Source organism: Xiphophorus hellerii, chromosome 11 (assembly GCF_003331165.1).
Source record: "Xiphophorus hellerii strain 12219 chromosome 11, Xiphophorus_hellerii-4.1, whole genome shotgun sequence".
Taxonomy (NCBI): Eukaryota; Metazoa; Chordata; class Actinopteri; order Cyprinodontiformes; family Poeciliidae; genus Xiphophorus; species Xiphophorus hellerii.
In genome coordinates this window covers 5,132,112-5,158,290 of record NC_045682.1, presented here as the reverse complement: position 1 = coordinate 5,158,290, position 26,179 = coordinate 5,132,112, and the positions used below count along the sequence as shown (strand labels likewise).

At 41.4% G+C, this 26,179-nt stretch overlaps 2 protein-coding genes and 1 long non-coding RNA gene across 3 annotated transcripts in view; 1 reads left to right on the top strand and 2 right to left on the bottom strand.

Moving 5' to 3' along the window:
* Window positions 1-1,112: 1,112 nt before the first annotated feature.
* Window positions 1,113-26,179, top strand: part of capn5b (calpain 5b) — a 37,488-nt gene continuing 12,421 nt past the window's right edge. The window contains exons 1-3 of the mRNA XM_032576500.1: window positions 1,113-1,281; window positions 8,669-8,842; window positions 15,863-15,994. Coding sequence (XP_032432391.1) covers window positions 8,678-8,842; window positions 15,863-15,994 — 297 coding nt within the window. The 5' untranslated portion in view covers window positions 1,113-1,281; window positions 8,669-8,677. The remainder of the gene's footprint in view (window positions 1,282-8,668; window positions 8,843-15,862; window positions 15,995-26,179) is intronic.
* LOC116728406 (uncharacterized) lies at window positions 7,069-16,426 on the bottom strand. Its single transcript, XR_004340984.1, has 3 exons — window positions 16,415-16,426; window positions 14,288-14,296; window positions 7,069-7,548 (listed from the first exon to the last, which is right to left on the bottom strand). It is a non-coding gene; the product is annotated as an uncharacterized LOC116728406 (long non-coding RNA).
* Window positions 23,601-24,425, bottom strand: ompb (olfactory marker protein b). The gene has a single exon (XM_032576501.1). It carries the CDS (start codon window positions 24,251-24,253, stop codon window positions 23,777-23,779), a length of 477 nt encoding a protein of 158 aa, XP_032432392.1. The 5' UTR covers window positions 24,254-24,425; the 3' UTR covers window positions 23,601-23,776.

The window sequence follows — 26,179 nt, the reverse complement described above, 5'->3', positions numbered from 1 at the left end:
AAATAAAAATTTTTTCAGATTAAAATTGGAATTCCTTGTAACCTGGTCACACTGATCCACCACTATATTTGGCTTTCATGTCTTAGTTACTGCCATTTTTTTTTTGTTAGTTTTTTTTTAAGCAGAAATAAAAAAATATGCTGTGATTTACCATCCATCTTAATTTTTTTATTTGCGCCCGGATGTTACACACAGACAGAGGTAAACCACGTGGAAGACTGTAATTAGTCGGATACTTTATTTCTTTAATTACAGCATATTGCATCCTCTGGTCGTTTGTGACAGAGGGGATTACAGCAGGCCTGTAAGGTCTGCGCATGCGCTGTAAGCATCCTACCATCATCCTTTAAACACCCCCCCAGCGCAACCTCCTCTCCGGTTGAAATGAAGACCTCCGTCAAGTTCAGGCAGATCACACAGAAGACTTCCTTTGTGAACCTCCGCAATTTTGGCTTTTTATCGGCAATAAGTCATAATGATCCAAATAAACCCTTGAAATATGTCTCTCTGTGTGTTTGAATCAGTCTAGGCAATGTATGAGTTTCTCTTTTTGAAATAAACTATTGAAATAATTCTGATATATTGAGAGGAAACTTTACTGAATTTTGAAATATGATAAGCAATGATTTAAAAAAAATGTCGGGTTTAATAAAGTGGAATTCTTCCTATCTAACTTTTTATAACATGGAACTCGGAAAATCTAATATCTGTGTAGGAATTGAACGCACCAAAATTAGTGTAGGTTGTCGCTCTGAAGCTAGGCTAGCTGCCAACCGCTCCTGCTTGGTAAATATTTATTGTTTTTGCTGCATTTTATCTATTAATAAACTCTTAAAATTAAAATAATTGAGTGTAAAGGTAACGGCAATTTTGAAAAAGCCCTTTTTTATAGAGTTGTGTCTCAAAGTGCCGCTTGAAAATCAAAATAGATACATTTTATAATTAGAAAGATAGCTAGTTTTAGTGTTTAGTGTTTTATTTTAACATTTTTTGTCGATGTCACCGACATTATTTACTATTTAAAACTGGTTTTGACGACTAAAATTATGATAAAGGCAACAAAGTGTGTCTTATTTTGAAATCTGGGTAGATGAACTTCCTGTTGCGGCGCAGCGGCTTGTCGCTGGAGTGGAGCTCCGTCAGAGGACCAGAGAGAGCGTGGTGAGGAATCCCAGCAGCCCCCCCGGAGAGTGCGAGCCGGACCGGCTGGACCCCCTCCCCCTGCCCCCGGAGGAGGTCCCGAGAGAGAACCACGTTGCCACGGGAGAGGCCTCGGTTCAGGTAACCGTTCAGTGCTTGCGGTTCGTGCTGCTTTTCCCGGGCAGCCAGGTGCTTTCCAGAGGGCTGCTGGAGATGGAGAGGCGGCGGTCGGTGAGCCGCACGAACCTCTGCAGACCTGACATCCTGTAGCAGTCTGATTTATACACTCTCTGCACAAGGGTTGCTATGCCAAAACTGAAGGGGCAGGTTAGGGGTCGGCTTTATTTTAGCACCACATTTCACCGGCGAGAAAGGATCTGTGCGCCTCGATGCGCAAAAATAGCGGCACATATTATGCATCCTGGATATCAGAACCCCCTAGTCCTCCTCTTCTGCTTTTCCTTGTGAGATTCTTTGCTTGTTTTTGTATTCTGTGTCATACGCAGGCGTGTGATGATGGTTTAACTGCAGCTCCGAATATTTCAGCAGCACAGTTCTCTACCAAAACAAATCCACCGTTGCTACAGCTATTTATTTGCAGAAGCAATTTTATAATACTGGTAATTCTCTCAGAGAACAAAAACACCTCATTAGTTCTGCCTTCAAAGTGGAACTTTATGAGGAACTTGTATCCTGCAGAAAAACGGAGTAATTGATTAATATTTCTTAGAGTCATTATTCTGCAGTACTGAGAAGTAATGTTCATGCCTCAGTTCTTAGAGGAATTTATTGATGTTATGTCCTTTATGAACTGCTGAAAACCTATAAACCCCCTACTAAATCCATGTAAATATTAAGAAATAACATGTCTGAAGATTGTTGGTTAGGAAACAAAAATGACGGTTACATAGTTATTTGTGGTATTTTGGAGCCAGAAAAAATTTATGAATAATAGCAGTTAAAGTTAGATAAGTTACCAAAGTGGACCTGGCCAGGGCCAAACCCTGGTAGCTGACATGAGGAGATACTGCAGAGGGGAGATCACAATGCTGGGAGGGTTGGAAGCTGGGATAGCCCTCCTCTCTGATGCAGAAGGGGAGTGGGGGTGGGCTGGTGGTGGCGGAGGCAGTGGCTGCGTTGGTTTGGATCAGGGATGGTGTGGCGCACCCATCCCTTCCTCCCTCCCTGTCCGTGGTATATACTGGTGCATTACTGCTCCCTGTTCACTTCTGAGTGTAATCAGTCTGTCAGCAGCAGCAGACTCAATAAGTCACCCCAGCACTAACACAAGAACACACTCTCCTTTCTGATTTCTGACCAGAATGTTGCCACAGTCAGCTGCCTCCTGCTGCCTGCATCCGTTCTGTCAACAGTTGTAGTCATTGTTTCTCACAGGGAAAATATGTTTTGTCTTGACAACAAGTGACACAGAGTGTGGCAGACATGTTTTTCCTTCTTTCTTTCTTTGTTCCTTTCTTTCTTTCTTTCTTTCTTATGCAGGTTTTCTACAGAGTCGGGAAATGAAAAGCATATGGAAATTTGATTAATGGAAAAGTTTGGACATAGAATTGAGTAGGGCTGAAACGATTAATCAAATTAAACGTGATGAGTCGATTATTGAAATAACTGTTAACTAATTTAGTAATCGATTAATCGCTTACTAAATCGACTAATCGCTTATTAATCGCTAGTTAGTGTATAACTAGCGTATATAGTTATATGCTAACTATATACTCTATATTAAAAGATCAGTATCTTTTAATATTAAAAGATACTGATCTTTTAATATAAGATCATTATATAAAAAAATAATTACATATTTAATTTCTTTTCCTATTGTCCATAACATCCATTAATCCATAGGAATCCTGTGTACTATTATTGAGCCATTCCATGGTCTCTTATTTTACATTGAAGTTCAGTTTTCTTTGTGCCATCTCACCTGCAGTTCAGCAACAAAACATACAGATCATTCCTATTATTTCTGCTCTTTGTGTTTATCAGTGTGAGTTATGCATCGTGGCTCTAAAGATGAAAAAAGGCTTATGGATTCAGTTCTTTATGTTCGCTGTACATCAGTGCTGAGGCTGTCTCTTCAGAGAGTTGCCTGAAGTCACTAGCAACAGCATGGCCACATTGTACCCAGAATAAAACAGTTAAAGCAACAAGCTCCCACTGTGGGGAACCACTGAGGTCCAGCTGCATCTGCTGTGTCATATCCAGACTTTGCTTCTTTTCAGGAGATCAAATTACTCTTTTTATCACCAGTTTTATTTCGGCAAAAACCATCACAATCATCAAAGGAAGTGTAGCACAGTGTGATAAATGCATATTATTATTAATATGTTGTACAATAGTAAAGTTACATTTTCAGTATTAATAAAATTGACTTTTTTGAGCGTTACATCATGTTATGATGTTATGCCCTCATCAAAAACAAACCTGCAGTGTTGCCTTGATTCTTTCATGCATGTCTGAAAAATCCTTTAATTCCCATGGCAACCATTTGGCTGTGGAAAATGCCTGGGTGGACCTAGTCCCGCCTTTGAGACGCCGCTCCTCCTGGCTAGTCTTGAGTTCCTTCAGCATCTGCTGAGCTCATTATAGGAACTACTAGTAGAATGCTTCAAAGAATGGTTGTAAACAGCTTCATGGAGGAGAATTGTTGTGATGACGTGTTAAAGGTGGAGTGTCGGAAAGAGCAGGAGCTTCTTAAAGAGACAGACAGCAATTTCAAGGTGTCACTTTGCAAAGTAAAATTTCTTAAGTTATGTTTGACGTATATAGCACGTTATAACAACTGACGTTGCAAACACATTGTACCACCCTTTTAAATTTCACTTCACATTTTCAGTAGAGATAGTGAGAATATCCTAAATTGTTTAACATTTAAATTTATTATTTAATTAGCAAGTTTACTTTGTAAAAGTGCAAAGAATCATCTTCATAGTTTGATTGTTGTGTCACCATAGCTACAATCTGATGCTATGAGTTTAATATTTCTGTTTGAAATATATGTATATGTACACTTAAGATACATCTCAGCAAATAATATCCAAGTGAATTCTTAAAAAGTCTAGAATTTGATTTGAATATAATTACTTTTCCACCTAATTATGTACCTTTACAGGCACAAATTAGATTCTTAATTATGGTTCATCCACATCAGAAGAAAATACACAGAGGTTCTTCTTGTGTGCTAATAATGTCTTTGACTTAACCCATTTTTTTATTTATTAACTCAAAATGTTTAATAACTAAAAGCTTTTGTTTCAAATGTCCATATGTTATAAAATTTGTGCAGAACAGAATAGAATCTACAGTACAGTGTTTACACTTTTGGGATTTGATGTGATAAACCGACACTGACCAGGTTCCTGTTCCTGCCACAGTCTGATACTGCCAACACCACATTTTAGGGAGGGGATGGAGAGTTCAGATGTACAGTAAATATTTTTGTGTAATTTTTAAGTGGTGGATTGTCGAGGTTGGCTCCTTAGAGCCATTGGGGCTCAGGAATCCCACAGGAGCTGTCCATGGTGCTGCCCAGGCCGCTCTGGTGTTTGGGCTACTTTTTTCTTTTGACAATGATTTGCTCAGATGACTCATTGGTGCCATCTTGTGGCTAAGATGTATCAGAAAGTTGAACCATTGCATTTTTTTCTTTTCTTGCAAAGAGTTGTTTTTATAATTGCAAAGTTTAAACTGGGCTCCTAAAGTTAAATGTCTCCTTATGAATGCTGATGATTGTTGTTCTTGACTCATAACAGATCAATGTATTTCCTGTTTTTTTTTCATAAATGAACTTTAAAATTACTCAAAACTACCCAACCTTCATGAGTTTCAGAATGTTAAGCTTGTCGGCACCAATTTATGTGTGACTTTTCTTCTTCACAATTATGAAGTGAATATTGTACTGCACCTTTGTGGTGTAGTATAATAAAATTAGTGGTGGGACTGGATTAAAAATGTTAAGAATGGCTTTGCTGATAGGCTAACTGTTTTAGCAAAACTTTAACACAACAATAGTCTTTTCCGGTGTCAAATCAGATCATTTTCTAAGCAAAAACTAAACCCCAGTGGATGGTTGTTTGCCAATGTCGCTTGTGCATCAGATTTTTGGGAGTACCAGAAACACGCAGATATGAAGATTCCAACTGGAAACGTTGTATGTTTAAAAGAAAAAGTGATTGTCTGTGTAAACGTTTTTAACACCTTAAAACATATGTGATGAATTAATCAAAATTAATATGTTAAGGTCCTGGTTGTAATGTGTAAACAAGTTCAACAGGCATGGCTACTTTTAGAAGGCACTACAGTTGTTTATGTGTGCATTCACCATGTTAGTGGTTCAGTTACACCATTATCCCTTCTGTGTGACACTTCTGCCAGAATGAGGCACTTAAATAAGATCAGTGTGGACATTTGCTGACCAACAGCCTGGAACCAACCAAGCGGCGGCCATTTGTTGCCGGTTTTAGCGTTCGTGTTCAGTTTTTATGTTTGTGAGTCGGTTTCAGAGCAGAACATTGCTCTGTCTAGGTGGGCAGCTGGTTGACGAGAGCTGCTGCAGCCTCTGCATTGGACTCCCTCACCTCACAAGAGGACATTTTTCTCATGCAGTTTAGTAAGTAATAGGGGGAATGAAAGTGGACAAGTGGGTTTTACCTTCCAATTGTGAGAGTTTTGTTGTCAGAGATCAACAGTTTGCAGTAATAGCACCTGGTTTCAGTGCTGTATTTTCAGCCAAACTGTCTTTCAAACTGTTCTTTATTGTCTGTTATCTTCCTCTGTAGGACCAGACCAGCAATGATTCATTTTGTCGAGTTGAGACAATATAAATGTGTCGGACATCAAACCGGTTGTTGAAGTCCTGTCAGGCTTAAAGTGGAGCCATTTATTTTTTACCAACTTCCCATGAAATTTTCTCCCATCTCCTTTAGTTTCCCTTGAAGTCAAAATTCTAAATCATCATTGATCAAATATCACCCAAACATGTGTCTCCACTCCAGCTGCATATTCACTCTAACTCTGTGCCTTGTGCTTTGAGTGACATCATGCTTTATTATTTACTTTACATTATATTTAGAATTCGTAATTGCACTTTCTGAACTTTTGAAAGAAGATTTGTTGCAGTTTATCTTTACGTGTTTGACCGAGGTAGTCAACCTTTGTTTTTTGTCAGTTTCTTAAGTGTTTATTTGTTATATTCCTTATTGCACTGTGAAGAAATAAAAGTTGTTTTTACATGTTTCACTAAGCTTGTGAAGCTATTGGTGCATTTAAATCTGCTGTACTGGTGCAGAGTAATCATTACATTTGTAATTCTGTACATTTATGTCTGTGTTTAAAAAAAAGAAAGATTTTAAGTAGGGGTGCACCGATATTAAAATTTGGACTGACATTGATATCTGATGTTAATATTGCAGTTGTGACCAATAATCAATATTTACTGACATTGTATGTATTTCACTGCAGTTTTGACACTTTTGGGGAAAACAACAACCAGAAACACAGCAACAAAATAAAAATAAATATCGCCTGTTTATTTATCTGGCCGATACCGATATGTTAAAAAAATGACTAATATCAACCGATATTGATGTTATTTTCAAGTCAATTTAGCACTGTTTTTGTTATATTGAATTGGTATCGGCCAAGACAAACCTCAGATATCAGTGTCGGTAGTGAAAAAAGTGGTGCATCTGTAGCTAAAGGGGAAACATGTTTTGTTTTATATTAGTGCCTCCAGATTCCTGGTGTTTGGCTGCAGCTCTACTGGTTACTACTGAAGGTTTAGAAGATCTGAGACACAAAGATTCATTAGCATGGCTGTGTTAATTACAGTATCGACTGACAGTTTGTTGGATCAGAAAAGGTCTTAATTATATTATAGATGAGAAATAATACTCTGAGACGAGTTCTTCAACTGCAGGCCACGGCGGGTGGAGATTTATTACACTGTTCCACAGATCAATTTACAGTACAAAGTCAATTCTCAAATTCTCCCCAAAATCTCATTGTATTCTTAGTGTCAGTCTGTTTTATAGAATCTCATTTCCATTGGTGTAAGTTGGTAAGTTTCGACCAATAGCATTACTGCCCGTGTTTGACGTGTGTCCTTACGCACGAACTCTATCAGCTTTCAAAATGAGTGTGTATTGGAGTTTCTTAGGGAGTGTTAAGACCTATTGACCTCCAGCATCTGCTCCATTTCAAAAGTGCAAAACAAGCCCATTATTATTCTTATCTATCCAAACAGTTTATTTCCCTGACATTCTATCCATCTCACTTGGCTTCGCACATACAGGGAACTGGGAGCCAGGTCAAATCGACCTTCTTTGGCGCCAGATTTCCTTAGTGAAAAAACAACCTTATAAGGAATATTTTCGCTCTTACAAGTTCATCCTTTACTCTCGGGTTGCAGCAGAGGTGGTTGTTGTTGTGTTTGGCCCGGTAGACTCTGAGGGTTCATTCTCTGCAGGTAATGCTGTTGGCTCTCCACAGTGGCCAGATGACAGCATGGTTTCCCCCAACGCAGCCGTGAGCCAAGACAGTAAGGCCATCTGTCAGATTTAGCTTCCAACTGCAACCTCCCACTCCCCCAGGAATTGACTTTATCACTTGCTCAAAAAGTCAGCTAGCTTGTTAGCTAGGTGAACTAGACTTTCATGGCATTAAAGTGAAACATTGATCATACTGATGGCAGCTGTTAATGCTAACAATAAGGACTGCTTTCTGGTTGATATCCACACGTGGTCCTTTCTTTATTTAATGTTTCAATCCCAAGTGCCAACATTTTAAAATAAAACCTAAAAAGCAAACTGGATACATGATATTTCCTAACATTCCTGTTTACTTTGGTTAAAACATTTCAAATCGCTATCGATTACTCCTTACAACTGTTTCTTTATTACAGGTTCTCAGTAACAAAGTACCTGACGATCCAAACTAAGTTGTCTGTATCAATGCTACACAGTTTTGTTCCTTGAGCCGATGGGCCTCGCAAATGTTTATTATTAATGTTTCGGACAGACGCTGAATATGAGGCTGGAGAAGAAGAAGAGCATAGACAATGTTCATGGATGATGGCTGGTGTGACACCTGCTGTGGCGCCCCCTAGAGGGAGTAAAAGAAGGCCTTTACCTTTGTGTATTGACCTATAAATGTAGGTAGTGATGGAACCATTCATCCAGTGGCTCCGTATTGATTATCCTCTTTATCCCTCTGCATGCCCTGAGCTGATCAATGTCTGCTCAGCTCCTTCGATGCTCAGCAGCGGTAATGAGATCCCAGAGGATATCATTGAATCGACAGATTAATCAGTTTAACCCGGTGAATCGAGGCTGCGCTCAGGGCAGCAGAGCTCATTGAGTTTTTGTTTCCACTGTGAAGGTATTTCAGACTGCTGCAGAGATGATGACATGTTGCGCATTTAGGTGAACGTAGAGGATGGAAAAGCAGCATCTGTATATATTACAGTGTAGAGGAAATGATCTGACCTTGTCACCTGTGTGATTCCCCTCAGGGCTGAAGGATGTTTACCTCGGTGAAGGCCTTTGAGGGGCAGCAGTACTCCACCCTGAAGAGGCAGTGCCTGCAGAGTGGCCTCCTGTTTGAAGACCCCCGCTTCCCCGCCACTGACGACTCGCTCTTTCACCAAGGCAACAGGATTGGACGTGTGGTCTGGAAGAGGCCTCAGGTGAGTTGGTCTGGGGTGTCCAAAGTGTGGCCCGGGGGGCCATTTGTGGCCCTTTTGAACAATTTTTTGTGGCCCAGCTGACTGTAGTTCAAGAATGGTATGAATTTGACATTCCAGTGGCAACTTTTGTTAGCATAAAAATTTTGATGACAAATTTACAACGGAGTATTAGGACCACTGGAAATTTTTTTTTAACTTTAATCTTAGATTTCTGAACATAACTTAAAATGTTGGCATTCTTACGCTAACCTTTGTTAGCACAAGAATGTTAACTTTGTTTCTGAATTCTGAGATTGCACAGATTACAGTGGAAACAGACCAAGTGTACTGCTGATTTCTAGTTTTGTTTTGATTTGTTGGTTAATTTTTCAGTATTTCTGAAGTTGATATCAAATTTCCATATAACCGAATGTTTCAGGTAGAGTGTCAGAATTTCTTCACACAATTGTAAATATTTTTTGTGATTTGTTAAAGTAATTTAGCAAGTAACGCTGATCCCGGTGCAGAATATTTCTTTATCTAGCAATAAATGTTGTATTTGTATGCATACAGGAAGGAGTAATAAGAGAGGAATTTCACGTTTCTTCTTCCTCAAACATGTGATCCGACTTACATATTCAGGGTTTTTTTTAAATGCAGGCTTTAACATCTTTACAAGCTTGAGATACAGTATGCTACAATAATGGTTGCTTAAAGGAAGTTAGTAAGTATAGAGAGCTTTATATGCATATGCATTATGTATGTATTGTTTTTGTCTTTTCTGCAGATCATAAATGTGTTTCTATGTTCCGTTGATAGGAAACGTAAAATTCATTTGTTAATTATGTGAAAATGGCTGGAAGTATTCTGTCTCCTGGTGAATAAGTCTTTCATATGACACTCTGTGATTGAAATAGAGGTTTTTCTTGTGTTCTGAAAATGCAAAGACATATTCACAGCTGTCAAACACCTTCAGTTGAATTTTGCACCCAATGTAGCAAGACTTACTATTACTCTATAAAAAACAAAATGTGGTGCATGTGTGGGTCTCCTGATGATGCAACCTGCAATAAATTCTAAGAAGTATTTTTGCCTCTTAAAAGCATCAAAATGAGTCAGCTATCAGTACTTAAGGTCCCTGCAGGATTGGAGATTATTAACCCTACAGTATGACTAATCATTTTTGATTCCCCGCTAACTTCAGCAGTAATCAGTAATTGCTCCACTGCACTCTCCTTGTGTATAAGCCGGTGATGTATTGGAGCTGTGGATGATATGAGATGCAGGGCCTCAGGACTCTGCAAGCCGAGTCCCCTGCCGCTGTTATCCCCCTCGCGCAGCAGGCCGTGGTTCTGGATGGTGTAACCTCCTTCTGCCAACGTGCATCGCCATGGAAACTGGGTCACACAGATTACATGTTTTGGTCTGTGCTGCTGATGTCAGTCATGCAGACGTAAAACTGGAAGAAGGGAGAGAGCACGGGAGGAGGAGGATTTCTTTCCGTTTTCAGTGGGAGATGATTTGTGTCGTCACTTACTCTGTTGTGTTTGTTGGTGTAAAGGTCCAAAGTTTATGATTTTTTCATAAAAAATAGCATTTAGGAGAATAAAAAAAACAAAACAGCAAAAAGTTATTTTTGTTTTGTTTTTTTCAGTGCTAAATTGACTTAGATTATTTTGACCTCATTAACATATTTGGAAAAATATTTCTTTATTACTCACAAAGCATTTTTCCCTGAATACATTTAATTTCCCTTTGGGATTAAATCTGCAGAATGTAACTTTTATATTTTTTTAAAAATGGTTTTACATCACCATGTCATGATGTCATCCTCAAGTAGGCACTGCTCAATGTGCTAATGAAGGAGAAACAACTTATTGTTACAGGAACATTATTTATCCATTGTCAACAGTGGCTATGCTGTCTAGCTTACCATTCCAGACTCTATCAGGAAGAAGCTTTAGCATAGCAGAGAGCAAGGAGGGAAGGTGAGAGAGGAGGAAGAGCGGCACTACACAAGAATGATTAACAGCGCTAAGACCCTCCTCCTGGTTTTGATTGGTTGTTTTTAGTTAACACTGGGGGAAGGCAGCGGAGATTGATTTTAATTTTTTTTCACACTGTTTGTCTTGTACTGTCACGACATTGTTACGGCCCGGCTCGGATGGCCGCAACAAAAAGTAGGGAGGACACGGCAACCAGCAACAGTTTTTACCACTTCAGAGGCATTTATTAAAAATACAAGATGTGCCAGCGCCGCCTCAGAGTCCGGATCTCGTCTGCGCCTGGTTCTGTTGTCGGCCAGCCACAACCCTGATTAATGGAACGGCGCTCTTTATATACCATCCCGGTATCTGGAGGCACCTCCCACAATCAAGGACCTAATTGATAAACAGCTTGCACTACACAGCACACACACAGGACCGCACCGCAGGGCCGTCACAACATGGTGCCAGTTTTGACAAATATGTAAAAAAAAGGTTATAAAGTATTTTTTTGAATTTGAGTTGATTATGGCTTCCAGTTAATGAAAACCCTCCACAGGGAGGGTAAGCTACGAAAGTTCTTTGCTGAGTTTCATATCCAAGCACAGCAAAGGAAAATTCAGTTGAAGGAAAAATTGTGGACAGATAGGATCCCACATAGTTTAAATTCATGCATGTGGTGTTTCATTATCTGCCTCCATAACCCCTTTGTCTGTTTTGGAATATACTGCTACAACCAGTATTTACTTCTTTCCTAACATCCTGTAGCGAGCAGCTGTACTGCATTCGTAAATATTCATTTCTCCTGCTTATGCTTGCTTCCTGCTGATTTAAGTTGCCATCTCTTCATGTGCTAATGTGGGCAAAGGTCTTTATGCAGAAGTGGGTCTGTATGACGGGTAAAACCATCTCAAAAGAGACACTAACCTTGACAGGCGGCCTTCATTTTCAGGAACGATCACACACCAATAAGAGATGCTAGCCTAGGGCGCAGTCCCTGATGTAGCATTATAACCCAATAAAGTTGACTAATTTGGGCTCCTTAACTTACTGATACTAGTGCAGTGAACGCAAAAACAGATCTTGGATTGCTCTGCTGTTCTTCCCAGCGGGCACTAAAAGCTCATTCTGGATGTACTGTATTATTCAGTGGGGAGTGCATGATAATGAAGTTAGACATTAAACTACTTAAGGAAAGAGTGCCTTTGAGGGACTGAAATGCTCAGAACCATCAAAATTTAATGAAGGTTTTGGGAAAAGCTTGTTTTAAACACTGCACACCCGCCCTCAGACTTAGCCTGAAGTGCATTTCAACTCTGGCTGGACGTTAAGGTCAGGTGGGGCCACAAAAACTCAGAAAATAAGCTGGGAAGATTAAGGATTAGGCTTTGTTTTAATTCAACTTAGGATCTGTCCCTTCTGTTTAAAATTCACATCATGTCAGATATTTATTTATTCATAATCAGAAGCTTACATACATTTTCTCAGTATTTGTTAGCGTTGCCTCCGAACTTTCCTCCACAAGTTTCGCTCAATAGTTTGCTGGAGTTCTGGCCCATTCTTCCTGATAGAACCGGGTGAACTGGATCAGGTTTGTAGGCCACACAAAGTCTCTATAGGCTTGAAATCAGGGCTTTGTGATGAAAAAAACATTGATTTTGTTGTCCTGAAGCCGCTTTGCAATCACTTTAGCTGTATTCTGAGGGTTATTGTCCATCTGGAAGATCAATCTGAGCCAAAGCTTTAACTTCCTGTTACTTCAATATGTTTTTTCCTCCTGATGCCATCTTGTGTCTTTTGGCTCCTTCCTCTCTGAGTAGCCATTCAGCCCATGTCGGTACAGGACATGTTTCACTGTGGATGATGACTCTGTTTTAAAATCTTCACAAGGTTCTGGGCTTCTGTTCTATGAGTTAATTTGCACATTTGTCCCCAAAAAGCAGCAGGATATTTATAGAGTATGGCTGGGCGATGAATCGATTTTATCGATAAATTGATTTTTAGCTTTTGAAGATTAAATATTTGGAAGATCTGGATTTTTTTTCCATCAATGGGTTGCCATATTTCAGAGTAATGTCGTGGCGCCCAACATGTCGTTGAACAACTAATGGAAGGGTTGATTGAAATAAAAGTCACTTAAAAAAAACCCCAACTATGTTATTTGTAATTTCTTTTTTAGAAAAGAAAGTGAGAACAATAATTGATAAAAATCAAAAATCAGATCTGGTATGAAAAAAATCTGAGATTTCATTTCAAGCCATATCGCCCAGCCCTATTCCAGAGAGATAAATATTCAGTGAGAGGAGGAGAGACAGAAACAGATAAAAGATGACAAAAATAGAGCGAGTTGGTTGCACAGAACCGTTGCATGAGGCTGATGGATCCTTTCCCCCCTGGGCTCGGCTGATGAATGGCGCCAAAAAGGCCCTGAAACTGGTTAGAAAGTCTTTAGTGGCAGGGTGTTTGACAAGGCTGCGCTCAGCCACAGTATTCACATCACTTTAGTGTCTACAGGGCCGGGCGCTGATCGATACCCTATTACTCTTCCACCTGCGTCTGTCTGTGGACGGCGGGCCACCACAGGGAGCTCTCGCTGCTGCTCAGTCTCTGGGAATCAATGCTGCTGCGGACAGGAAGAAGAAACATGCCTCGATAACTTAACTCAGATGTAAGGTGGCCATACGTCACTCCTACTCGCTGTACCCTCAGTGTAACCCAGCTTTACTGAATGTAACGTGGGATGAGGGAGTCAGTCGAGACCTCACTGCAGTGGCCTCTGCTTCTGATTAAAACTTAGCTTTGGCAGAATTCAGCTTTGCAGAGTCAGCAAATGGCTGACCTTGCTTGCATCCTGTATAAGTTGTGAATGTGTGGTGCTAGCCCTTTGTGTGTATACACATGACTTTATACATTAGTAAAAGTGCTGATATTTAACAGCAAAGCTGCACACCGGGCTTAAAGGTGACCTATTATGTTTCCTTGAACCAGTTAGGTCTATGGACAACATAGACCTGTTATATTGTTATATTTGTTATATTTAGTTGCACAAAATAATTCCTAGATAATGGGATTTTAGTCTGCCCAGTTCTGCCCATTTTGAGCTCCTTTCAGAATGGGCTGTTTATTGTCTCTGTCACTTTAAAGCCAAATAAGCTGCTGCTGACTTTGCCTCCCAACTCTACATTTACACTTGCACTTGAAAATAGCTTCAAAAAGATGCACAAATATGCAACCATACATCTTTGAAAAGCATTAGTAAAGCCTTCTGCACAACCAACTTTCTTCGTTTTTCAGGTGTTGTTTGGGTTGCAGTTTACTGCAACGGAACAGGAGTATTTTTCCAGAAAGTAAAAGACAGACATCTCTTCCGTTTATGGCACAATAAAACATTTCTGTGAGGAGGTTGGGCCGCTATGGCCTCTGCATGTCTCTCAGGGTCTCTGCACGCCTTGCCAGAACAAAGTTTTGCAGAGACCAGGACAATAATTGGCTCTATTTAGCAAGTGGAAAGCTCCCAATTAGCATGCAGTGCTGCTGCCATCATGATGCATAGTTTTGTTGAAATTACTACTGGCAGGGATGGAGAAGAAGAGAAACACGGTGCGCAGAGCACAGTTTCTACCTCCAATTCCCACAAGTACTTTTGTCTCATTGAGCAGCAGTTCAGTTAATAACTTTTTTTCTTCTGACTGTATAAACCAGTCCCTCCAGGACATTGCAGTGTTTTTTTTTACATTTATCTTAAAACATGTTTTTTTGTTTTTTTTTAAACAAAACGGTGAAGAACTGTGAGTTTGTATGTCTGAGAGGCTGCTGGCGGCTCACTTCCTGTAGTAGCTAACCATCCCACACACTATCACAGGAACCATGGGGAGTGTGATTGTGTGTGTGTGTGTGTATGTGTGGGTTATATTTTCTGCTTTATATTTTATATTTTCTGAGTGTGGGTAGGTGTAAGCGTCCAGCAGCTTATTAAGTGCGTTTTCAGGGCTCTCAGTCGTTGCATATTGTTGCTGAAAAATGAACCTTGTCACAGAAGCAGCAGGAAATGTGATTTCACAAATGCAAATCTGAGCTTCTACTCCTGTGGAAAAGGTCAGCAGTGTGACAGGACGGTGCATGAGGACAGATGGTCTGTCTCTGATTTATCAACTGGCCTCAATAATCTATTTTTATGCTTTTATCATTACAGTTCTGAATCAAACAAAAACCAAAATCATACATTGATCTTCTTTTGGTGTTATTTTAACACTTAAATACTTAAAAATGTTAAATATTAGGTTGGTGTACTGGGGGGGAAACTACCAGTGTGTATCACATGTATCAGTCATTTATTAAAATGTGTATTAAGTTTATTAAAAACACAATAAAATATTTAAATGTTGAAAGAATTATGTGAGATTTTATTTTATTACATGTTTAAAATCGGGTATTTCAGTATTTTATCTAACATTTCTCAATTTCCATCCTATAGTTTGTCTTAAAATAACTTAATCACTTAACCGTCATTCACCAAAATGCTAATACGTTACCCGATTGGTTAACCATCTGAGCTGCAGACCAATCATGTTGCCCAGAGCAGTGTTAACCACGCCCACTAAGGCTCACAGATAGAATGAGTTGATATGCTGCTAAACAGAAATATGAAATAATAACATAGATGAAAAAATTATTAATTATATTTCTTTTAACTTATAAGAAATGTATTTGTTTGTATTATATTCAAAAAATATTTATTTGAAAACATTGGCACCCTAAATATTTTTTTTTAAATTTTTTAATTAATTTTTGTTTTAGAAAAAAATCTTAGAAAATGCATTCATTTATTAAATGAACAGTTATCTACTGTACACTTATTTATATTATCACATGTGAATATTTATGTAAAAGCTTATTGATGTATTGAATTGTGTAACTTTTGATCATCTGTTTTAATTACCTGATGTTTCTTCATTTTTGAGAAATGTTTTCTGTCATTAAAATAGATTCAGAAATGCTGAAAGCTTTTTTCCATGAATAAATGGAGCAATTATTGAGTGTTTTCTGTTGTGTTTAGGAACTGTGTGAGGACCCTCACCTGTTTGTGGATGGCATCAGTGCACATGATCTACATCAGGGACAGTTGGGCAACTGCTGGTTTGTTGCAGCTTGTTCCAGCCTGGCATCCAGAGAGTCTCTGTGGCAAAAAGTAAGTGTCTCTGAATGCGGGCTTTAACTTCATGCTGTTTTGGTTGTCTTCAAATGACAATGGATGAAGCTAAAGTTAACTAAATTTATGCAAAAATGTCTTTATACTTTTCTGGAGCAAGGTTGTCTTGTAAAGTTGTATCTATGAACAGGTTTTCAAAATATCCCAAACTTCTTCTTTGGACTTTTCGTACTGCTTCAATCATTTCCTGTCCATTTCTTAGTTGTGACTATAACATACATCCATCCATTTTCTTACGCCCTTATCCCACTGGGGTTGGGAGGGGTGCTGGTGCCTAGCTCCAGCTGTCAACAGGCGAGAGGCGGGGTCACCCTGGACAGGTTGCCAGTCCATCACAGAGACAGACAGGGCAAACCAAATCATGCACACACACCTAGGGAGAATTTAGAGAGAATTGACAGTTTTTGGACTGTGGGAGGAAGCCCGAGTACCTGGAGAGAACCCACCACAGAACCCATGCACAGGAAGAACACACAAACTCCATGCAGCTACAAACTGTGCCATTGTGACTATAACAACACATTTTAATTTGTGAAACAGTGGCCAAGCCACAGCGCAACAACAAAAGCAACAACAAAAGCAACAAACACAACAACAAAAGCAACAGAGCTACAAACACAACAACAAGCAAAAACAAAAGCCACAGTGCATCAGCAAGCAGAAACAACATAGGAAAAGAGAGCTACAACAAAGTTTACTAAAATGGAGTTACAGTAACTTCCTTTTTAACATATCTTCCATTGAGGCGTAAGATGTTGCATTTTGGCTTTTACACTTTGTTGACCCTTCTGGGCCACCATAGTGTGACTTTAAAAATGAACAAGTGCAGATCAACAAAAAAATAAGTTAAATATCCCTTTCATGCATAGTGGTCACTACAGTGGACAGCTATCTAAAAGCCATTTTCTTGTGCTTCCTGTGGATTTTTATGTTATAAATGCACACAGACCACTGAAGTGGACACTAATGCATCATAAAATATACCATCAACTACTGGCCATCAGCTGCAAATGCAAGAAATTATTTTTGTTAAATACAATATGGCCGACAGACAAAAAAGCATGAGAACCGACCCGGTCCCTCCTTCTACTGTAGACGACTCTTGCAAGTAAAAAAAAATATTGTGACATCAGATAACCCCTAAGGAACAATACTACTGATGTATTTTTCAAATAACAACTTTGTATTTGGACAAAATTACAATTGATCACATAAAAATAAAAAATAAAAAATAAATTATTTTTACAAAAAAAAATTCCTACCCTTTTTATGCCTTAAGAAAAGAATTTTAAAAAATGGAAAAAAAATTCTGACACAAAGGATCATAATTCATGCATCAGAGGGATATCAAAGTAGTATCTTTGAAAATCATCTTTAAAAAACCTCAGAGATCCATCAGGAAGCCTGAACATCACCATTTTAAAAGGTTATCAAAGTTTATCTGCTTGGATCAAAGTATATATATCTAAAAGTAGATATAATCCCATGTCTGTCTCTTTCCATTAATGATGATCACATTGAGGGAAAACATTTCTGAAGATGTACAGTATATGAACTCAATACTTTGCTAAAGTGCAGTTTTAATTATCCTCTAATGAATGCTTGTATCCATTAGCAACCATTATTTGACAATGTAAAGATCAGAGTACTAAAGCGCCTCCCTGGTTTGCCTAGTGTGGAGTCTCTGAGGACAAACTGGAAGCTCTCAGGCTAAATGTGATTTTTATCAGGGTGTAACCTGCAGATGATTGTTTACACTGCTCTGACTAGCAGCCAGTACAAATGGATGGAGAAAGAGTGACGATGCATTGTGACGGATGGATCGATGAACCCTGTGAAACTCTGACTTAGCTGCAGACAGATTAGCGTAGGCTAGATTAATAACTGGCCATGTCTTATGTTTTAGCTGATTTCAATTTTAATGTGAAATCAGCACATTAATGTGCTTTTAATCTGTGAAATTAAAAGAAGCACAAACCTTCATGAGGAGATTCTGCTAGACGCACATCTAGTTTCTTCTGCGCTCTGACAAACTGTCATTTGACTTTCAACTCATTCACGCCCTCCGAGGAGGTGCTGAAACTCTCGTCTGAAGCCGGAATAAAACTGTTCCGCTGTTGGTTGTCTCGTGACAAAACTGCATGAAGAGAAAGAACCTGAGAGACGTTTTTGTTTGTTTTAGAAACAGAAACAGATGACAGAATCCCAGTCGTAACTGTTGATAGCACTGCTTTGTATCTTTACTCACTTGGTTTGGACACAACTAAACGCTAAAGGGCGAAAATGTTTAATAATGTTAACATAGAAAGGAAGCAGAAGGCAATTAAACATGATGTAGTCCTTTTAGAAATAAGAGAGATAATGTGTTCCGGCCAATGTGCTGTCAGGAATATAATGATAGTAATAATAAATAGTAGTAGTAATAGCTATTATATTGTATACACATTATCATTAATCAGAATAATAATTATTCTATGCAATAATTGCAATTATTATTGCAACTATTATTATCATTATATTTATTAGAATAATTATAGTAGTAGTATTAAAAATGCAATCACAATAAAATGTATTTATTTTAAGTTTATTTGTATCAAACATTTCAGTAACAAGGCAATTCAAAGAGCTACATCATGAAAACATACAGCCAGCTATTGTGAAACAAGCAATTAACATAGTGATTATTTATTGTAAGTATATTATTTTTAACTTTATATTAATATAAATTATATCCCTCCCATGGGCCCACCACCCGTGGGAGGGGCCAAAGGGGTCGGGTGCAGTGTGGGATGGGTGGCAGCAGAGGGAGGGGACCCTGGCGGTCCGATCCTCGGTTGCAGAAACTGGCTCTTGGGACGTGGAATGTCACCTCTCTGGTGGGGAAGGAGCCGGAGCTAGTGCGTGAGGTCGAGAGGTTCCGGCTAGAAATAGTCGGTCTCACCTCGACGCACGGCTCTGGTTCTGGAACCAGTCTCCTTGAGAGGGGCTGGACATACTTCCACTCTGGAGTTGCCCAGGGTGAGAGGCGTCGGGCAGGAGTGGGCATACTTGTTGCTCCCCATCTCGGCGCCTGTACGTTGGGGTTTACCCCGGTGAACGAGAGGGTAGCATCCCTCCGCCTACGGGTGGGGGGACGGGTTCTGACTGTCGTTTGTGCTTACGGGCCGAACGACAGTTCAGATTACCCACCCTTTTTGGAGTCCTTAGAGGGGGTACTGGAGAGTGCTCCTCCTGGGGACTCCCTTGTTCTGCTGGGGGACTTCAACGCTCACGTGGGCAATGACAGTGAGACCTGGAGGGGCGTGGTTGGGAGGAACGGCCCGCCCGACCTGAACTCGAGCGGTGTTCTGTTGCTGGACTTCTGTGCTCGCCATGGATTGTCCATAACGAACACCATGTTCAAGCATAAGGGTGTCCATATGTGCACTTGGCACCAGGACACCCTAGGCCGCAGTTCGATGATCGACTTTGTCATCGTTTCATCGGATCTGCGGCCGTATGTCTTGGACACTCGGGTGAAGAGAGGTGCGGAGCTGTCCACTGACCACTACCTGGTGGTGAGTTGGCTCCGGTGGTGGGGGCGAAAGCCGGTCAGACCTGGCAGGCCCAAACGTGTTGTGAGGGTCTGCTGGGAACGTCTGGCGGAATCCCCTGTGAGACGGAGCTTTAACTCCCATCTCCGGCAAAACTTCGAACACGTCCCGGGGGAGGTGGGGGACATGGAGTCTGAGTGGACCGTGTTCCGTGCCTCCATTGTCGAGGCGGCCGATCGGAGCTGTGGCCGCAAGGTTGTCGGTGCCTGTCGCGGCGGCAACCCTCGAACCCGCTGGTGGACACCTTCGGTGAGGGATGCCGTCAGGCTGAAGAAGGAGTCCTATCGGGCCTTTTTGGCCTGTGGGACTCCGGAAGCAGCTGATGGGTACCGGCGGGCGAAGCGGCATGCGGCTCGGGCGGTTGCTGAGGCAAAAACCCGGGCGTGGGAGGAGTTTGGAGAGGCCATGGAGAAAGACTTCCGTACGGCTTCGAGGCGATTCTGGTCCACCATCCGGCGTCTCAGGGGGGGGAAGCGGTGCAGCACCAACACTGTTTATAGTGGGGATGGTGTGCTGCTGACCTCTACTCGGGACGTTGTGGGCCGGTGGGCAGAGTACTTCGAAGACCTCCTCAATCCCACCAACATGCCTTCCACTGAGGAAGCGGAGCCTGGGGACTCTGGGTTGGGCTCTCCAATCTCTGGGGACGAGGTCGCCGAGGTGGTTAAAAAGCTCCTCGGTGGCAGGGCCCCGGGGGTGGATGAGATCCGCCCGGAGTTCCTTAAGGCTCTGGATGTTGTAGGGTTGTGTTGGTTGACGCGACTCTGCAATGTCGCATGGACATCGGGGGCAGTTCCCCTGGATTGGCAGACTGGGGTGGTGGTCCCCCTGTTCAAAAAGGGGGACCGGAGGGTGTGCTCCAATTATAGAGGGGTCACACTCTTAAGCCTCCCTGGCAAGGTCTATTCAGGGGTCCTGGAGAGGAGGGTCCGTCGGATAGTCGAACCTCGGATTCAGGAAGAGCAGTGTGGTTTTCGTCCTGGTCGTGGAACGCTGGACCAGCTCTACACCCTCGGCAGGGTCCTGGAGGGTGCATGGGAGTTCGCCCAACCAGTCTACATGTGTTTTGTGGACCTGGAGAAGGCGTTCGACCGTGTCCCTCGGGGAGCCCTGTGGGGGGTTCTCCGGGAGTATGGGGTACCGGGCCCTTTGATACGGGCTGTCAGGTCCCTGTATGACCGGTGTCAGAGTCTGGTCCGCATTGCCGGCAGTAAGTCGGGCTCGTTTCCGGTGAGAGTTGGACTCCGCCAGGGCTGCCCTTTGTCACCGATTCTGTTCATCACTTTCATGGACAGAATTTCTAGGCGCAGCCAAGGTGTTGAGGGGATCCGATTTGGTGGCCTTAGGATCTCATCTCTGCTTTTTGCAGACGATGTGGTCCTTTTGGCTTCATCAGATCGTGATCTGCAGCTCTCGCTGGAGCGGTTCGCAGCCGAGTGTGACGCGGCCGGGATGAGGATCAGTGCCTCCAAATCCGAGGCCATGGTCTTGAGCCGGAAAAGGGTAGAGTGCCTTCTCCGGGTCAGGGGGGGTGTCCTGCCCCAAGTGGAGGAGTTTAAGTATCTCGGGATCTTGTTCACGAATGGGGGAAGAAGGGAGCGGGAGATCGACAGGCGGATTGGCGCAGCGTCTGCTGTCAAGCGGGCGCTGTACCGGTCCGTCGTGGTGAAGAGAGAGCTGAGCCAAAAAGCGAAGCTCTCGATTTACCGGTCGATCTACGTTCCCACCCTCATCTATGGTCATGAGCTTTGGGTCATGACCGAAAGAACGAGATCGCGGATACAAGCGGCCGAAATGGGTTTTCTCCGTAGGGTGGCTGGGCTCTCCCTTAGAGATAGGGTGAGAAGCTCAGTCATCCGGGAGGGACTCAGAGTAGAGCCGCTGCTCCTTCACATCGAGAGGAGCCAGTTGAGGTGGCTCGGGCATCTGGTCAGGATGCCTCCTAGACGCCTCCCTGGTGAGGTGTTCCGGGCACGTCCCACCGGGAGGAGGCCCCGGGGAAGACCCAGGACACGCTGGAGGGACTATGTCTCTCGGCTGGCCTGGGAACGCCTCGGGATTCCCCCGGAGGAGCTAGAAGAAGTGGCTGGGGAGAGGGAAGTCTGGGCCTCCCTTCTGAAGCTGCTACCCCCGCGACCCGACCTCGGATAAGCGGAAGAAGATGGATGGATGGATGGATGGATAAATTATATCAACATCATTATTGTTATCAACATTATTATTTATAGCATTCCAATAGCAGTAGACATAGTAGAATTAAAAACAACTTTGTTATAAAATAAATAATAATTATATTGTATACATTGTATTGTTCTTACTCTTATTAATAATCATAAATTCTAGCCAATCTAGTCATTAAAGTGTGAATATACAAATATAACTCACGTTGGAGCCACAGAAAACCTATAAAGAGGATTTATTAGCTTACATCTTTGAACTATTCTTTCAATAAATATTTTTCTCCTAAATCAGACATTAATAATTTGCTATGTTGAATATTTTGATGCTCTACTAAACTAATTGTCACTGATGAAAACTTACGCAGCATTCTCCTGGTCATTGTTAGGCTCATCGAACTAAAAAACAGCCACCGCTAAAATACAATCCTGCTTGGTCCAATTTGTGTTTTGGTCAACAAGTGACATGCAAGAATGAGCAGAACGATGCATAGCAATGAGGAGACCGAACTATAATCCATATTCATGGATTCAGAGGCTGCAGGCGGGACGGTTTTAATTGGGACTCCTGAGAGCGCGCTGACATTTTTTGGGTGAAACCAGACTCAGCCTCTTGTGCTTCAACAAAATCAATCGCTGACAAGAAATGAGCTGAGATTCACCTGATCTGTGACACGTTCACATGTTCTCAGGCGCCTCTCGAGCACAGTTCCTGAGCAGAGCCGGAGGCGTTTTGTAGAAGCCACGGTGAGCCTTAGGGAGGAGGAGAAGGGAGAGAGCTTCCTTCTTCCTCCTGTTTGTCAGGGTCACCATTATGTGGCGGTTTGCTCATCTGCTGGGGAATACTCACTCTGTCTCTGTGCATTTCCTCATGTGGGACCGGGCTGAGGGAAACCCTTCCGGGCTGAATGTTTATCAGACAGGAACATTTTGGTTCAGCTCTCAACCCACGAAATGACAAATACAGGGATCAGACAGGCATCTGAAAGCCTGGAAAATTCTCAAATTTCTATTAGGTGCTTTCAAGGTTTGAAAAGTGCTTTATTTCTGTATAAAGCTTGATTTTCAAACTGAACAGTTTTGTAACAAAGTGCAATGTACTGATTCATTAAAAGCCTAAGTTTGGAAATGTTATTTACAGCTGAAACCAAATTTTTTTATACATCTAATAAAAACATACAGATAAATTTTTTCTTACTGTCTGAAGTTAAATCTGACTTGTTTTAGATCAGTTGGCATTACCAAAATTATTTTAACTTTCTTTGTTTGTCTTTTACGTCATTTACCTTAACACCATTTGGTTAAATTGTTTCAATGTAATTTATATTAATTATTACAAAAGACTCAGTGACTTATTGATCATCTTATATTTCATACATTAAACAAAGTTATTGAAATTGAGGGATTTTGTTTTTGTTAAATTTGTGTTTTTGTCTTGGACCTGTTAGGTATATATGGTTTGAATACATGTATATATACTGTATATATACTGTATATATAAGAAAATTCTGAGTTTAAAATCAAAATTCTGAGAATATTGGTAGAATTAAAGTCAAAATTATGGGGACAAAAGTCAAAATTCTGAGATTAAAGTAAATTCTAAGTTTAAAAATAAAAGTCAGTTCACTTTTTTAAGTGGCCCTAATCATCTTTTGTAGTCTTTGTAAACAATAAGAGTGGGCTCTTATTGTTTTATTATCTCCAAAGTGGGGTACTGGAGAAGTTTGAAAACTTACCTTGAAAATGTAAAGTGCTTTAATTTTACTGTGGGAAAAGTGTATGAACCCTTCAAATAAAACCAGGACACAGTTGTTATTTGATTTAACTGTATTTATTCCCATCATTAATGGCTGCAGAGATAAAAAGCAAACAACAGATTTGGTCCCAAATTTTCTTGAATTCACAAAATAACAATTCATAAAATTGTGTCATCACTAGTTTATGACACAAGAAAGGTAAAACGTTTGAGTTCTTTCAGTTCGTCGCATGTCTTAAGCGTCCACCATGAAGGTGATGGAGCAGTCGACACTCTCAGGGCTGCATCCTTCTGCAAAAGCAAACAGGAAGTACATCACTTTCCTCACCTTGGCCAGTTCTGCGATCCTCTCCCCGAACTCAGCCGCGTCTGCCTCGTAGCACTGAGCGGGCGCGTCCTCGGCAGCCGTTCTCCAGAACACACCGACGGGCTCCAGCAGCTGGCGCGTCATCAGGTTGGTGAGATCCGGCGTCCAGAGCTGCGAGGTGGCCGTGATGGTGAGGCGCCCTGGCTGCGCCAGCCGCACCGTCCAGTGGGAGAAGCGGAGCGACTGCTTGGAGAAGTCCAGCCTGTACACAGCCTCGTTGGGCCTCAGCAAGCGCTCGCCCTCCTGCCGCTTCTGGCTGCGCTGCTGCAGGGACTGGACCCGCAGGCGCATCACCTCTGTCAGCTGGCTGTCCAGCCGGAAATGCAGTTCAGTCTTTGTAGACATCCTCCCACAGGACTAGCGGTCGACAACAACTGCAGGCTGGATTAAAATCGGCTTCTGTGTGTGGACTTTTTCTCTGTCCACTATCTCTTAATCTCCGTCTCTTTCTGCTGACTGCCACAGTTTGCATGACTTCACGCCTAAGCAGTGTTAAAGAACAGAGGGAGGGTACAGATGAGCCAGGAGAAAACAGGATCTAATTACATTTCAAAGCAGAGCTCAGCACCGGCCCGCTGGGAGCTGTACTTAGAACTGTTTGTCACACGTTTGTTTTTGACTTTGCTCGCTTGGTTACAGCAGCACATCCAGAACATAAAGTTCCATCTGGACTGCGCAAACTTATAATTCACTTTGCAGATATTTGTTATGAATAAGGCAGTAAGTACCTGATGTGTTGACTTTGGTCAAGAGGAAAAGGATGAGAAAAAAACTTTTGTTCATTCCTCTTGGGACTTTAGAAATATCAGGGGAATGCAAATCACTGTGTACTTCTGTTCAGTCTTAAATGGGACCTATTATACAAAATCTCCATTTTGCACTTTTTTCTGCTTCCATTTGGCTCCCTACTGTACAACTACTGTAATTTGATGGCATATTAGTGCCATCCTGGAGGGAAAAAAAGGAAGAGGAAATTTCTGAATTTGAAAAGTTGAAAATTTGCTAGAAAAAGCTTGAGAAATTTTCTCTGGAAAATTTCTCAAGCTTTTCAGAGCTTTTCAGAGTTTCAAAATTCAAAAATCTTTGACTCTTGAAACTTTTGAAATATCCACGTTTTTGCTAAGAACATTTATGAGATTAATCTAAAAATTTCCAAGTTTTTTGGTGGACATTTGTGCCTTTTTTTCTCTATCTACAATACGCCATCATACTACTGCTTCTAAGAACTGCCCAAGTCCTTAAAAAAATCCATCAAGCATTTTTTAGCAATAAATTAATGTTTTTTACTTAATATTTTTCAAAACCTTGTGATTAAGTTACATTTGATGGGCACTGCGCCATTACTTAGCTAACCCAAGTAAAGTTAGCTTGGTTTGATTACTTGGCAAGCCTAGCCCTGTTACATAGCAACTCCAATCAAGTACAGCCCTGTTACCTAGCAACCCATGCTGAGTTCCTGCATGTTTGGTCAGCTGGTTTTACCGCTGTGTGCTTTGTACAATGGCTGCTAGAAAAGACAAGTGTTTACTTGTTGACCTACCATCCAGAAGCAACTTGCTACATTCTTGTTGGTTGTGCAGGAGGTACCACTTCTGCTTTTCAAAGATGCATGGTTGTACATTTGTGTATCTTTTTGAAGTCATTTTTTCATGTGATTGTAAATGTTGAATTGGGGGGGAATGGCCAGTAGCAGTTTATTTGGATTTAAAGTGACAGAGGCCCTAAAACAGCACATTCTGAAAGCAGTTCAAAATATGCAGAACTGAGCAGACTAAAATCTCATTATCAAAGAATGATTTTGTGCAAAATATGTAATGAACATATTTTGTATAGCCTAAAGATCTATTCTAACATGTTCAAGGAAGAGTAATAGGTCATCTCACTCCCAGAGTTCTGTTGCTTCATCACAACAGATGAAAGCTAAGATAGATAAAGTGAGCAATAGAAACATGAATGATAACCATCCAAAGGATCACCAAATGACTGTGATGCGTCTCTCTCCTCCTGCTCTGGAGCAGCGGAGGGCCGGATTCTCTCCATCGGCACAGAGTTGCCTCCTGCAGAGAGGTTTGACAGGAGCTGCTGCTCAGTTAGCTCATCTTGACATCTCCAGGGACACCCGCTGGAGGCCTGTCACTTTGCTCACATGTTGCTGTCGTTCACTGTTCATAGTGTTGGAGGTTCCACCACTGTCTGTACAGAACTGGGGAAAACGTATTTGCTCCCTTAAAGATGTCTTTTCTTTCTGTTTTTTAATATCAGACAAAGATA